Genomic DNA, 12,238 nt, shown 5'->3' with positions numbered 1-12,238 from the left:
TTTTGGCAGGAAAAGCAGAGAGTTCATCTCCAGCTGTCACAGAGCAGGTTCTCATGCTGGAATTGTACCCACAACCACCTCCCCATCAGCCCAGGACAAATATTTGCCTTAAGGCTCCAATTAGAAAACCAAAATCACTTTAATGACTTATTCACCAAATCCAATATGCATTTATCCTCTTGGCAAAGTGCCTGTCAGCCATGATTAAAAGAAAAAAACAAAACACTGCTGCTGCTGTCAAAAATTAAACAGAAGTGGGACAAGGGGGAAAATATTTGCCATGAATGGAGGTTTAAATATTTCATCCAATAGCAAACACGTCATTCTGCCTCAGAAGTAACAGTCTGCTCCAAAGGGGGTATTTTACTCAATTCCTTCTTGTTTGTCCTTAATAGCAACCTGTAAAGCAAAATCAAAAACACACTTGCTAAGGCAAGAGTTGTTACTGAGTTGGAGGTGAATGTTTAATCATTCCTGACTCTTCTGGGAATCACAACAACCCACAGTGGAAATCTCTACCAGAAAAATAATACTGAAATTGAAATCAAAACGTTTTTACAAATCAGTGCCCTGGTGCCTTTTCCCAGCACATCAGAGGTACTGAGGTACTGTCTGAATCACAGTCTCCCTGATTTTGTCTGAGTAATACTTTGGGGAGATTAAATCAAAGAATACAAGGGCTAAATCAATAAATAAACTGAGTGGAAGCGATGAGAAATGAAAATACAGGTGCAGAGTTTTGTCAGGAGAAAAAAAGATAAAAATAAATACAAATGCACTTAAGAGCAGCCAGGCTCTGCCATGGTTTGACAGCAGCTGAACAACACAAGGAGGGTGGCTTGAATTAATTTCAAAAACTTAAAACCCAGCAGCTTTAAGATATGTGACCCCATTCCTTTGATTAATTACAACAAGCCCAAATAGTTTTAAGGGGGAAAAATAACCTTACCCTGAACCTCTCTTCCAGGAGGGAGAGTTCACTGATCAGGTCTGTGATGGCATTGGTGAAAGCTTCCTGGGGGCTGTAATCTGGGGTGGTTTGGACACGAATGATAATTTTATGTTCCAGAGGGTGTGGGACCTTATAACCTGCAAACAACACCTGAGGGTCTTTGAGCAACTGCCTGGAACGGGAATAAAAACAACAAAAAACCAAAGCCGTGAAATGAAGGGTAGAAAAGCCCCAAACCTCCCCAGGAATTTCCTCCCCGCTGGAACTTACGACTTGATGATGTTCCCTAGAGTGTGGTCTTCCTTGTTGATGGTGAACAAGCAGGCGTTGGGCACCTTGGTGTCCTTGTTGATGGTGATCCTGGGGGAATTGCGGGGTACAGGGATGTCAGCGATCTGTGCAGGCCAGGAACAGCGGTACGGAGGGGGAAGGCCCGGGCTCCCTCCCCCCACCTCCCCGCGGTCTAATTAGAGTTTCATTAGATTAGTGTTTAACGAGTTCCCCCCCCCCCGCGGGTATCTCCTCACTTTTTCTCGCCCTCGAAGAGCAGGAAGGACTCGAAGGCCGGAGGCGCATTCATCCCGCCGTTGCTATGGCGGCCTCCCTTCACTTCCTCTACGTCATTTCCTTCCACTCGGCCCTTCTAGCGGCTCCACAGCGCCCCCGTGCGGACGGGAGGACCCGCTTCAGGCCAGGGCCCCGGTGGGGAACGGTGACAGCGGGGCCGGGGGACAGCGGCACAGACACGGTGTGTGGCCATCGGCGGTGCCAGGAGGAGCGCGCACACACCAGTGACACCAGCAGCCGTATCCCACTGGAGCCACAACCGCGGTGACCAGCTGGCACCAGTAGAGGCATTGGTGACAGCACCAGTGCCACCGGCAGCACCAGCAGGGCCATGAGCAGAGACTCAAGGGGTGCCACCACTGCCAGCAGCAGAACCACCAGTGATGCCACCAATAGAACCACAGCAGCAGCAGGGCCGTCAGAAACGGCACCACCAGGGACATCAAACCATGGCAGCAGAGCCACCATCACTAGCACCAGCAGGAGAACCCTCACCAGTGCTTTCATCAGGCCACCAGTAATGCCACCAGAAATGGCACCAGCAGAGACCTAAGAGCTGTCACCAATGTAACTGTCACCAGCAGCAGCACCAGTATCACCAACAGAGCTCTGGGCAGCCCCCCACCCTCCCCAACAGACAGGACAGGGCTGCAGAGTACAAAGTGCCTTTATTGCCACGGCCATGGTCCCCGAGGCAGGAGGACCCCGGATCTCTCACGTCTGCAGCTGCAGCAGGGCTGGGGCCGGGGGCTCTGGGGGCTGTGCCCGGCGGTGACAACTCTCCAGGTCCCCCAGCACCTTGAAGAGCCGGCTCAGCCCCTCGGGCAGGGGCGCATCTGCGGGAGAGGGGTGGGACATTGAGACCCCACGGCTCCCCTGGGGTCACCCCCAAACCACTAGAGCCCCCTGTGACTCCTAGGGCCTTCTCCCAAACAGAACCTCCCCCCCAGAACCCAAAAAAACCCAGCCCAAACCTACCTTCACCCCGGGGGCCGTTCTGGGCAGCCTCTGGCTCCAGCAGCTCCCAGTACTTTTCCCTGGGGAGAGGGGCAGGACAGGGCCGGGCCCGTGGCAGGAGGAGAAGGGGCTGCAGGGGAGGTGAGGGGTTCCCGTGGGCAGGGACTCACCTGAGGGTCCCCCGGAGACCCTGGAGGTGGTGGAAGAGGCGCTGAGACTCCACCGCGGGGTCCAGGGGGTCACTCCAGTCCTGCAGGGTGACGCCGTGCCGGGTCCGGTCACATCCCAAACCTGTGAGACAGCAGCGTCACCACACAGGGGGACCCCCAGCACCACCGTGGGGCTCCGGGGCCACCTCCCTGTACCTGTCCTGTCCCGCTGGTGGCAGCAGCTCCACTTGTCCCCGCGGAAGACGCCGGGGTGGTAGGAGCGGAGCACGCGGGGGTTGTTGCCGCACACCTTGCGCAGCGCTGACAGCCACTGGTTCAGCTCGTTGACACACTGCGGGGTTGGGGACAGTCAGAGGGACCCCGGGCTGTGTCACCGCGCGGGGTGTCCCCGCTGTCCCCGGCGCACCTTGCACTGCAGGTAGGCTGTCTCCTGCTGCCCGCCCGGGGCCGTGTAGACCACCTGCATGACGTGGGAGCTGCCGAAACTCTTCTCCTCCACCTTCTCGGCCGCCAGGATGTCGCCCAGGGCGATGGCACCGATACGCTGACGGAGGGGACACACACAGAGGGGGCAGTGCCACCCCGCTGCCACCTCCCGCCCCCCTCCAGCACCCCCATACCTCTGCACTGGGGCTCTTGCCGAAGCCGAGCGACTCCCCGGTGAGGCAGAAATGAAGTTTCTTGCCGGCGGCAGCAGCGAGCAGCGGCCCCTTGCCCCGCGTCTTGTGCACAAGGAGCAGCCCCTCCTTCACCACGGCCGGAGGAGGCCCCAGCGGCCGTCCCTCACCCTCCTCCTCGCCCTTGTCCTCCTCCGTACCCACCAGGCGGGTGATGAAGTCCCTCATGCGGGCTGTGCCCTGCTGCAGGGCGGGCAGCAGCGGCGACAGCCACGTCTCCTTGGCGCGCCCGGCCGCTGGCTCCATGTTCCCGACCAGCTGGATGGCCTGAGAACCCCGGGGGAGGCAGCGTCACCTCCAGGAGACCCGGCTATCCCCAACAAGAAGCAGCCAGGCATCCCCCAAAGCCCCGGCCCGGTGTTCCCTGTCGCACCTTGGCCAGCAGCAGCAGCGTGCGGCTGGTCCGCGCGTCCGCGTGCGCGTCCCGCAGCTGGAACAGCTTGGGGGTCATCACGGCGGGCGAGAAGAAGCGCAGGCACAGGAAGCTGGTGACAGCCACAAATTTGGCGTGCTGTGACCACCGAGGGGGTGGGGAACACACGTGAGGGTCTCTCCCAACATGGGACAACCCCGCAAACAGCGATGCACCGGTGTCCAGGGATGCTGTTTGGGCGCGGGGCGGCCCCGCTCGCTGCCCTGCCCCCTCCCCCCCCCCGCCCAAGAGGGGACCCCATCGACCATAGGTGGGGACCACACCCAGGGAGCCCTGTCCCCTGGGGATGTCCCTGTTTGACCCCCCGCGCTCCCCTGGCACAGCCCGACCTGGTGCTGCGGGAAGCGCTCCCCGACGCGCTGGAAGAGCTGGCGGAAAGCGGCGCGGATGAGTGGGGGACACGCCGGGGCCGACCTGACGATAGCATCCAGGAGCTCGCCCAGGTAGGACTGGAGGTGCTGTCGGCCCTGCTCGATCACCTCGCCCTCCGTCTGCACCCGGTGCAGCCCCGAGCACCTGCGGGCACCGTCACTGTCACCCCCAGCGCTGGGGCCACCCCTGCCCTGCCACCCCAAGACCCCTTACCCGACGTCTTTGATCTCCACCTTGCCGGGGTCCAGCTCCACGTATTTCTTCTCCTCGAACACACGGGCGATGGTGGGTCCCAGGACAAAGTGCAGGTATGGCATCCCTGTCACCTGTCGAGGGACGACACAGCGGGCAGTGATGGGCCACAGATTTGGCACCCGACACCCCCAGGGTCACCCAGTGGATATTCTCCACTCTCCCAGCCCTGGGGGAAGGCACAAACACACCAGCCCTCCCAGTTCTTCCCCTGGGAACAGCCCAGGGCCAGGATGAGCTGGGAAGAGCAGGTTTTGGTGGTGTGGCACCTTAAGGAAGGACTCCATCGACTTCGAGGCCAGAGAGTTGCTCCGGAACAGAGTGTTTGGCTCACCTGCAAAACAGGAGAGGGCCCATGGCCTGTGGGACAGCCACAGGTCATCCCTGGGAAGCTGCAATCATGGGGGTCATTCCCAGAGGCTTTGCCCTGCCCCCTCTGGCCATTTCCATGGGGGTTACGGGGATTTCCTAACTTCAAACCACTGGGTCCTCCACCAGCCTGAGCCCATGAACTTGCTGGGATGAACCCAACAGATTCCACAGTATGATGGCTGAGCCTCAACCAAAATATCCCTACAAAAGGCCCTGGAGGTTTTATAGCCTCAGGAGATGATAAGGAAGCCTCCAGTTCCGCTCCCCGCTCCAGCCTTACAGGGCTTGGCCAGCTCCAGCTCAAAGAGCAGGTCCAGGAACTCTTTGACCAGCCCCTGGCCCAGGAAGAGCTTGACCAGGTTGATGGCGACCTCCTGCCGGCACTCAGCTGTGGTGGTTTCATCCAGGAGGGTGACCAGGTGCACTTGGCCATCCTGGAGGGAAGAGGCACCATAACATGACAGCCCGAGGCAGGCAGACACCATGGAACAGAGATGGGAAAAGTGGGTGTTCCAGCAGGGCTGGGCATGGACCCCTCACCTGGCGTCCCAATTTCACTTCCTGGCACAGGAGCTGCACCAGGGGCTGGTAGCAGTGGGAGGGCAGCACCGTCTCATCCCGAAGCTTCACCTGCAGCTGCAGTGAGCCCAGGCTGCCACGAAGCCTGCAGGAGCATGGGGTGGGTGGGTGGAAGGATGGAAGAATACTTCAGCAAGCAGGAGGTGGACAACACCCAGGCTACCCCTCCAAAGTGATGATGCATCCCACGAAAACCTCCCTCCCTAATGCCCCTGAGGGCACTGGGACCCCCCCCAGCACACCCCAACACCCTGTGCCAAAACTCACTCCTCCTCTGTTGGTTTGGACTTGTCTGGCCACAGCCTGAACCATCCCTCCTCCTGCCCGGCCACTTCCAGCCCCTGGATGCTGAACACCACCTGGGAGGGGAAGGCAGGAGAGGGCTGGGTGTGCAGCTGGGCAGCACCCTGGCAGCACTGAAAGGATTTGGGGCTCACCTTGCCCAGGAAGTCATTCCTGCCAACAAGATCCCAGTCCCACACCTCCACACAGAGCTTCTCCCCAGCGGGCTCAGCCAGCTCGAACTCGAAGGTCTCGTTCCAGCGCGGGTAACAGGATTTCTTGACCACCTGCAAAGGCAACAGCTTTGTCCCCTCTTGTTGGGTGGGTCTGTCCCTCAGGAACACTGAGCTGGAGATGCTGGGGGACAGGGATGGCTCCTGGCTTTCCCGTGGACTGATTCCACCTGCACCCTTGGCAGGTTAGGGATGGCTGAAGCTGCACTCACGGTGCTCTCCTGTGTCTTGCCGTTGTAGCGCAGGCGGACAAAGGGGTCGGAGGCACCATTGCGGTCCTTCCTGGCCAAATCCCTGCCAAGAAGAGGGGAAATGTACCAGCAACCTCCTAAAATACTTACAGGCACCTGTGGCACCCACTCCTCTCTCAGGGAATCTCAAGATACACGTCCCAATGACCTGTAGATGAGGTAGACCCTGCCCCAGCACCCCCAGCAGCTGCTGGGTGATGAGGAGGATGCTCATCCCTGGATACAGCAGGGATATTGAGTCATGGAGCAGCTCAGACTCACCACCCACATCCCAGCTGCACACACAGCCCTGTCAGCCTCATGTCCCCTCTCACCTGGCCTCCAGCACGGAGCAGCGCAGCCGTTGGCTGCCCTGGGTGCCCAGGACCTGCACCCGCAGGTGGATCTCCCCCTGCACCTCCTCATCAGGGTCCACCTCACTGAGGCTCATCCAGCCACTGTATCCTGTGGGAAAAGGGGGGATCCCCATTGGGGAACTCATCAGGACCAGCTTGTCCAAAGGGTGGGAGGTGGGGTCCTCCTGGGACCTCCCAGCCACTCTTTCCCCTACCCTTGGGGTGCTCTGCCAGCATGTCCCGGGTGATGCAGACCTTCCCAATAATGTCATCACGGCTGGAAAACAAAAGCGGGGAGCAGGACATGGCATGGGATTGGTGCCCAGGTAGGACAGCCCCCACTTTGGGGAAATCTGGGTTGGGTCCACCACGGTGTGTCTGTCCCCATGGAGCACATCAGCCACCCTCTGCTGCCAGCTGGACAATACCCTTGGGAGATAACTTCACCCATCTGCATCCCAAAGCCCAGGGGCAACGTGGCCAGGTGTGATTCTCTGGTGTCAACACCAGAGTTGAGCATGAAGGGAGCCAAGGCCACCAACTGAGTCCCCGGGCTGGGCCCCCACCACACCTGAGTGCATCCTCGTCCATGACGTAGATGGAGATGCTGTGGAAACCCGGCTGGAGCTGCAGCTCGTATTCCTCCCCCCAGAACGGGGACAGCGTCTTCCACACCGTGGCAGTCCTGTGGGGCAGGTGGCACTGGTGACAGGGCTCCCTCTCTGGGGCACTCCCCAGCCCTGGGACCTTCCCAGCTTTTGGGAATGCATGGCTGAAGGCAGCACCCAGAGTTTGGAACCCTCAGCTGGGGCAGGGATGAGTCTCTGTCCCTGTCCTTGTCGTGTCTTGTGGCTCTGGGCTGGCAAGACACAGGGTTGGGGTATAGGGGAAGAGGGCCATGAGCTGTTGGACACTTCTGGGTCTGCAGGAGAATCTCAGCCCAAAGCAGGGAATAACAGTGAATCATAAATAATAATAAATAATTATCTTAAAACTAATGTGCCTGCAGCAGATAGAGACACCTGCCAGGAGCAAGATTTGAGGCTCCAGCAGTTTTAGGGACCAGCCAGGGACCTGGGCCACTCACCTGATGATGGCCTCATCGTCGATCTTCACAATGCAGTATGGGTCACTGCTCCCCGTGCTACAAGGACAAGGGACAGCTCTGTCAGTGCCAGCAGCCCCAGCCTGGCCACCACCCAACCCACAGGACTCTCATGGGTGACCAAACCCTTCAGCTCTGACAAACCCCACAGAGCAGAGACCTCGTAGAAACAAAGCCCTGAGGGTGAGGCTGGGGTACAGAGGCTGCCAAAGGTTTCCATGGGGGGACTTGGCCACAGCTGCCAGCACAGGGTGACCCTGGCTTGGCTTCCAGACCGGGGACACTCCTCCCTGACCGTGTCCGGCCACTGTGTCCCACTGGCTGCCAGAAGTGGCTTTTCCTCTTCCACACAGGAAGGCAAGGAGCAAACAAAACCCACCCTTTCCCAAAACAGCTTCAGACACCTGCAGCCTAATTTCATACACCGGGAGCGAGTCCACGGCAGTCTCCTTCAGTCCCAGAGCATCCCCAGACCTCCAACACTCCCACAGGGATGGGGACACCCCTAGGGACACCCAGAGATGCAGAGGGTATGAAGGGCAGCCACCACCGTGATTTGACCATGCTTCCTCCCCGGAGACAACCCGAGTCACCATTGCCAAAAAATAATCACGGTTTTACAGCTTATTGCCCTGGTTCATCAGAAACAGGGTCAGGGGTGGGGACTCTGGCCAGGGACAAAGGAGCCAGGACCTGGGGTCTGACTGAGGTCATGGAAAGGTTGTGGCTCCCATCCCACTGGCACAGAGCAGCTCAGAGCACGGATAACTCATTAACACCAATCCCAGTGGCACTGTCAGCCAGCCACGAGCGTCCTGGAGAAAGGGAGAGTGCACATGTGGGTGCTTGGGCACCCCAAATCACTGAGTGATTTCCACATCTCAAACCCAGGGAGGCTGAGAAGCAGCTGCTGGGGGGGGGGGGGGGGGGGGGATTGAAAGGTTTTTGGGGATAACTGAAAGAGTTTGGGGGAATCCAAAGGGTTTTTGGAGGGACTGAAGGAGCTGAAGAGGACTGAAAAGGGTTTTGGGGATTCAGAAGGGGTTGGAAGGGACAGAAATAGTTTTGAGGAGGATTGAAAAGGTTCTTGGGAAGAATCAGAAGGTGGCTTGAGGGAATCAAAAGGGGTTGGAGGGGACTGAAAGGGTTTTGAGGGGGACTGAAAGGAGTTTTGGAGGAATCAAAAAGGGTTGGAGGGGACTGAAAAGGTTTGGGGGGGGCTCCCTGCCCTGCTAGACACGGCCGCAGAGATTTTTCTGGGCGGCGCATCCCAGGTACCACAATGACATCCCAGTTCCCAGGCACTTCATCCCGTGTGGCCCCGCGGGGCTGCGAGTGCAGCAGGTTGCCAAGAGCTGCTCTCCGGCTCCTGCTCCCATTCCATCCCAGCCGCTCACCGAAGAGGATTTTTAAGGAGAACCGCGGGTGAAGTGCCATTAAGCAGAGCTCATTGCTGACATTTCCTGCCTTGTGCAAACCATCGGGGGTGCCGGGAGCGGGCAGGCGGAAAGGGAACAGCTGCCCGCTCCAGCTGCGCCCGGCAACGCGGGGCTGCCTGCGGCGGCAGCGCCAAACCCTTGTCCCCAGCGCGGGGACATCCAGCACAGCCACGGCTCCTGCATGCGGAGCGCCGGGAAACCACCCAGGCATGGCGTTTTCCAGGGATTCGAGCACAGGATGGGCACAGTCCACGCTCGGTGGCTGCGGGAGGCGCCAGAGCTGCCGAGAGAGACGCAGCTTTTGGATGGGGATGAGAAATCCCCGCTCCAAAGGCAGGCGATGGTGACAGAATCCCTGTCCTGGGATGTCGCCAAGGGATTTGTGGCGCTGCGGGCTCGGTGGGTGCGGGGCTGGCTCGGGCACCCACGCTGGGTGTAGGGAAGGAGCTGGAAAGGGGAAGGCTGGGTTTTGGAAAGAGGAAATGAGCCCAGGCAGGACTGAGGGAAGGAACCCGCAGCCACCCCTCCGGCAGCAAAGGAGCCGCGGAGGGTTGGAATTAAAAATTAACTGGCGTAGGCAGCAGTGCTGCTCTGCCCTGGGGGGTTGGTGAGAATAAATAAATAAAAAAATTAAATAAAAAATAGAAGTGAAAAGGAAAGAAGAAATAGAATGGTAAATTAAAGAAGAATAGAATTTTAAAATTAAAAGGAAAATAGAAGAAAATTCGACAAAAAACTTAACTAAGAGAGAAAAAATAAAAATAGAATTAAAAATTTTTAAAAGGAATAAAAGAATAAAATAAAAGAGGCAAAAATGAAAGAAGAAAATCTTAAATAAATAAGGAAATACAAAGTTAAAAAGATAAAATACTGAAATAACAATAGAATAGATTAGAATTAATTAAAGATTAAAATTTGATGGCGTTATTTATTATCCTAACATTAAAATAATTCAATAAAATAAATAAATAATAAAACAGAAATTCAAATAAAAGGAATGAAATGTCACATTTAAAAAATCAATACTAAGTAAAGCAAATCTAAAAATTAAAAACCATTCCAAAAATATCAGGCAGACCCCTTCTCTTGCTTTCCTGGGATAAAGATGAGGGCAAGATTTGGCAGCCTCATCTTGAGGCGGGGGGCTCCCATAACTCCCTGTGCCAAATGCTGTGGGATCTGGGGGTTCCCCGTGGGGATTTGGGGGTGTTCCATCACCCCGGGCTGTTGTCAGCAGGGTCTGAGCTGCCCATGCAGCGGGGACACCCTGCAGAGGGAACTCCCCGGAGGACACCAGAGATCCCAAAATCGTGCCAGGGCAGGGAACCGGATCCCCTGAGGCGCTGGGCAGGGGAAGGGGCCGGGGCCAGACACGGCCAAGGTCGCGCTCGGGTTTCCCTCCCCGCTGTCCCAACCCAGCGCCACGTCCCAAAGCCACCGGTCCGGAAAGCTCCGCTCCAGGCGCTGTGGCACAGCGGCTTTCCGGCTTCCCCAAAATCCAGAGCTTCCCAAAACCCAGAGCCTGCCCGTGCTGGGTCAAGCTCCGGCGGGGAGTTGTGCCAAGGGATTTAAAAATCAGGCCCTGACACACGGGATTTAAAAAAAAAAAAAAAAAAAAAAAAAAAAAAAAAAAAAGGGAGGGAGAGAGAGAGAGAGAGAAGTCATGTTTCTTTCCTTGTTTATCCTCTTTTTCCATGACGGCTGCAGGGATTTTTGCTATTTTTCCGGCTGCCGAGAGCTCCTCAGCAGCTTCCCCCTGCCTTGGTGGCGGATGGGGAACTGCTGTCCCCACATCCCGCCCCAGAGGGATCAGAGAGATGAGGAGAACACCGGGATTTTCTGGGAGGGAAATCCCGACCCAAGGGCTGCCCCCCGGACCTCAGCCAGGTGGGATGGAGCCGGGACTGGAAACGGAGCGGGGACTGGGGACACTGCACTGGGGCAGCCCCTGCTCCTTTGGGGACAGATGTACCGGGTCCTGCTGTCCTCCGGGGGTTCCTCTGTGCCGGGGACAGCCCGGTCCCCCGTGGCAGCACTGGGGGAGCCCCCAAAGTGGGAGCACTGCTTGGGGTACCCAAACACTGCTGCGGGCATCCCACAGCACCTGAACCCCATCCCGGGGGTTGTCCCTAAATTGGGGGGGAGGGGAATCTCAGCACTCCTGAGGGAGCCCCCAAAGCACTAAGAACTGCTGGGGGCACACAAAAAATGTCCTGAAGGGAACCCCCAGAGCGAGGGGGATCCGAAAGTCGCACAGGAGGAACCCCCAAAGCAAGGCAACAGCAAAGCCATCCTGGAGGAAACCCCAGAGCAAGTGGGATTCCAAAGCCACCCTATGGGGAACCCCCAAAGCAGATGCACTTCTGGGTGGACTCCAAATCTACCCTGAAGGGAATCCCCAAAGTAAACACACTGCTGGGGGTGGGGGGGGAACCCTAAAAGCCACCTGGGGAAGAATCCTTAATGCAAGGCTACTCCAAAACCCTCCTGGAGGGAACACCCCAAAGGGTGATACCCCAAAAGGGGACACTAAAACCGCCTGGGGATGAGCCCCTAAACCACACTTGGGGGCTAGGGGGGCCCCCTCAGACCCCCGGGCAAGCCCCCAAAGCAGGGAGGAGGAGGCTCTAAGGCCACCTGAGGGTGGTGTCCCCATCAGGGACCTGTTGTGGGGACACCCCGCAGCACCCCAGGGAAAGCAGCGAGTCCCTCCGGGATGCCCCCGCCCCGAAGCACTCCCCGGCCCCCGTGGGGGCACTCACATGTCCTTGGCGGGCAGGTTTCTGCCCTCCACGATGCGGATGGAGAGGGCGCTGCGCCGGGCCATGGCGGGCAGCGGAGCCGAGCGGAGCGGAGCCAAACGGCGCCGAGCGCGGCCTCGAACCCGCGGCCCCGAGCACAGCGCCCATGTGCGGGCCGGCGGCGGCGGCCGCCAATCAGCGCGCGGGGGCGGGGAGATGGGGGCGTGGTTTGGTTCAGATCCGCTTCTCCCATTGGATGATCCTATCGGCTGTCGGCCAAGGGGTGTGGCCTGTGAGGGGTGGGCGGGGCCGGGTTCCGCTCTGCCGGGGTCCCGCGGGGTCCCCTCGCTGTGTCCCCTCCGTCCCCTCGCTGTGTCCCCTCGATGTGTCCCCTCCGTCCCCCTCAGCCCCCGGCACCGCCCGTCCCTCCAGGGCGGTGCAGTCCCAGCCTGCCCTACCCGGCGTCCACCTGGATTGGACCAAATCCACACCGGACCCCTCCGCGCCCCCCAGAACATGCA

General features: G+C 58.4%; 2 protein-coding genes across 3 annotated transcripts; both read right to left on the bottom strand.

The window, feature by feature from the left end:
* Positions 1-120: 120 nt before the first annotated feature.
* POLR2J (RNA polymerase II subunit J) lies at positions 121-1,547 on the bottom strand. 2 transcript variants are annotated; one of them, XM_062506832.1, is made up of 4 exons: positions 1,480-1,547; positions 1,223-1,312; positions 950-1,124; positions 121-399 (listed from the first exon to the last, which is right to left on the bottom strand). In XM_062506832.1, exons 1-4 carry the CDS (start codon positions 1,530-1,532, stop codon positions 364-366), a joined length of 354 nt encoding a protein of 117 aa, XP_062362816.1. In that variant the 5' UTR covers positions 1,533-1,547; the 3' UTR covers positions 121-363. The 2 variants fall into 2 exon arrangements, with proteins under 2 accessions (XP_062362816.1, XP_062362817.1); XM_062506833.1 differs by lacking the exon at positions 1,223-1,312 and having other exon boundaries at positions 1,480-1,544.
* A 686-nt stretch (positions 1,548-2,233) lies between these two features.
* Positions 2,234-11,803, bottom strand: LOC134052483 (ras GTPase-activating protein 4-like). Its single transcript, XM_062506947.1, has 20 exons — positions 11,739-11,803; positions 7,520-7,576; positions 7,004-7,117; positions 6,648-6,709; positions 6,412-6,541; positions 6,059-6,140; positions 5,769-5,900; positions 5,599-5,690; positions 5,293-5,416; positions 5,033-5,186; positions 4,650-4,714; positions 4,342-4,454; positions 4,086-4,272; positions 3,697-3,834; positions 3,267-3,590; positions 3,053-3,190; positions 2,842-2,977; positions 2,647-2,767; positions 2,498-2,556; positions 2,234-2,355 (listed from the first exon to the last, which is right to left on the bottom strand). The coding sequence occupies exons 1-20, from the start codon at positions 11,801-11,803 to the stop codon at positions 2,234-2,236; spliced, it is 2,415 nt and encodes an 804-aa protein (XP_062362931.1).
* Positions 11,804-12,238: the final 435 nt, after the last annotated feature.

Source organism: Cinclus cinclus, chromosome 22 (assembly GCF_963662255.1).
Source record: "Cinclus cinclus chromosome 22, bCinCin1.1, whole genome shotgun sequence".
Taxonomy (NCBI): Eukaryota; Metazoa; Chordata; class Aves; order Passeriformes; family Cinclidae; genus Cinclus; species Cinclus cinclus.
The sequence above is the reverse complement of the archived record's forward strand: the minus strand, read 5'-3'. Positions and strand labels throughout refer to the sequence as shown.

What these genes read in the sequence shown, in the direction of transcription:
- POLR2J (XM_062506832.1), bottom strand. Translation starts at nt 1,532, where the DNA reads ATGAATGCGCCTCCGGCCTTCGAGTCCTTCCTGCTCTTCGAGGGCGAG. An exon ending in CTCTTCGAGGGCGAGAAAAA is followed by an intron (nt 1,313 to 1,479) that starts GTGAGGAGATAC and finishes CAATTCCCCCAG; the next exon opens with GATCACCATCAACAAGGACA. An exon ending in TCCTGGAAGAGAGGTTCAGG is followed by an intron (nt 400 to 949) that starts GTAAGGTTATTT and finishes TTTGCTTTACAG; the next exon opens with GTTGCTATTAAGGACAAACA.
- LOC134052483 (XM_062506947.1), bottom strand. Translation starts at nt 11,803, where the DNA reads ATGGCCCGGCGCAGCGCCCTCTCCATCCGCATCGTGGAGGGCAGAAAC. An exon ending in AACCTGCCCGCCAAGGACAT is followed by an intron (nt 7,577 to 11,738) that starts GTGAGTGCCCCC and finishes TTGTCCTTGTAG; the next exon opens with CACGGGGAGCAGTGACCCAT. An exon ending in GGTCTCCGGGGGACCCTCAG is followed by an intron (nt 2,557 to 2,646) that starts GTGAGTCCCTGC and finishes CCCTCTCCCCAG; the next exon opens with GGAAAAGTACTGGGAGCTGC.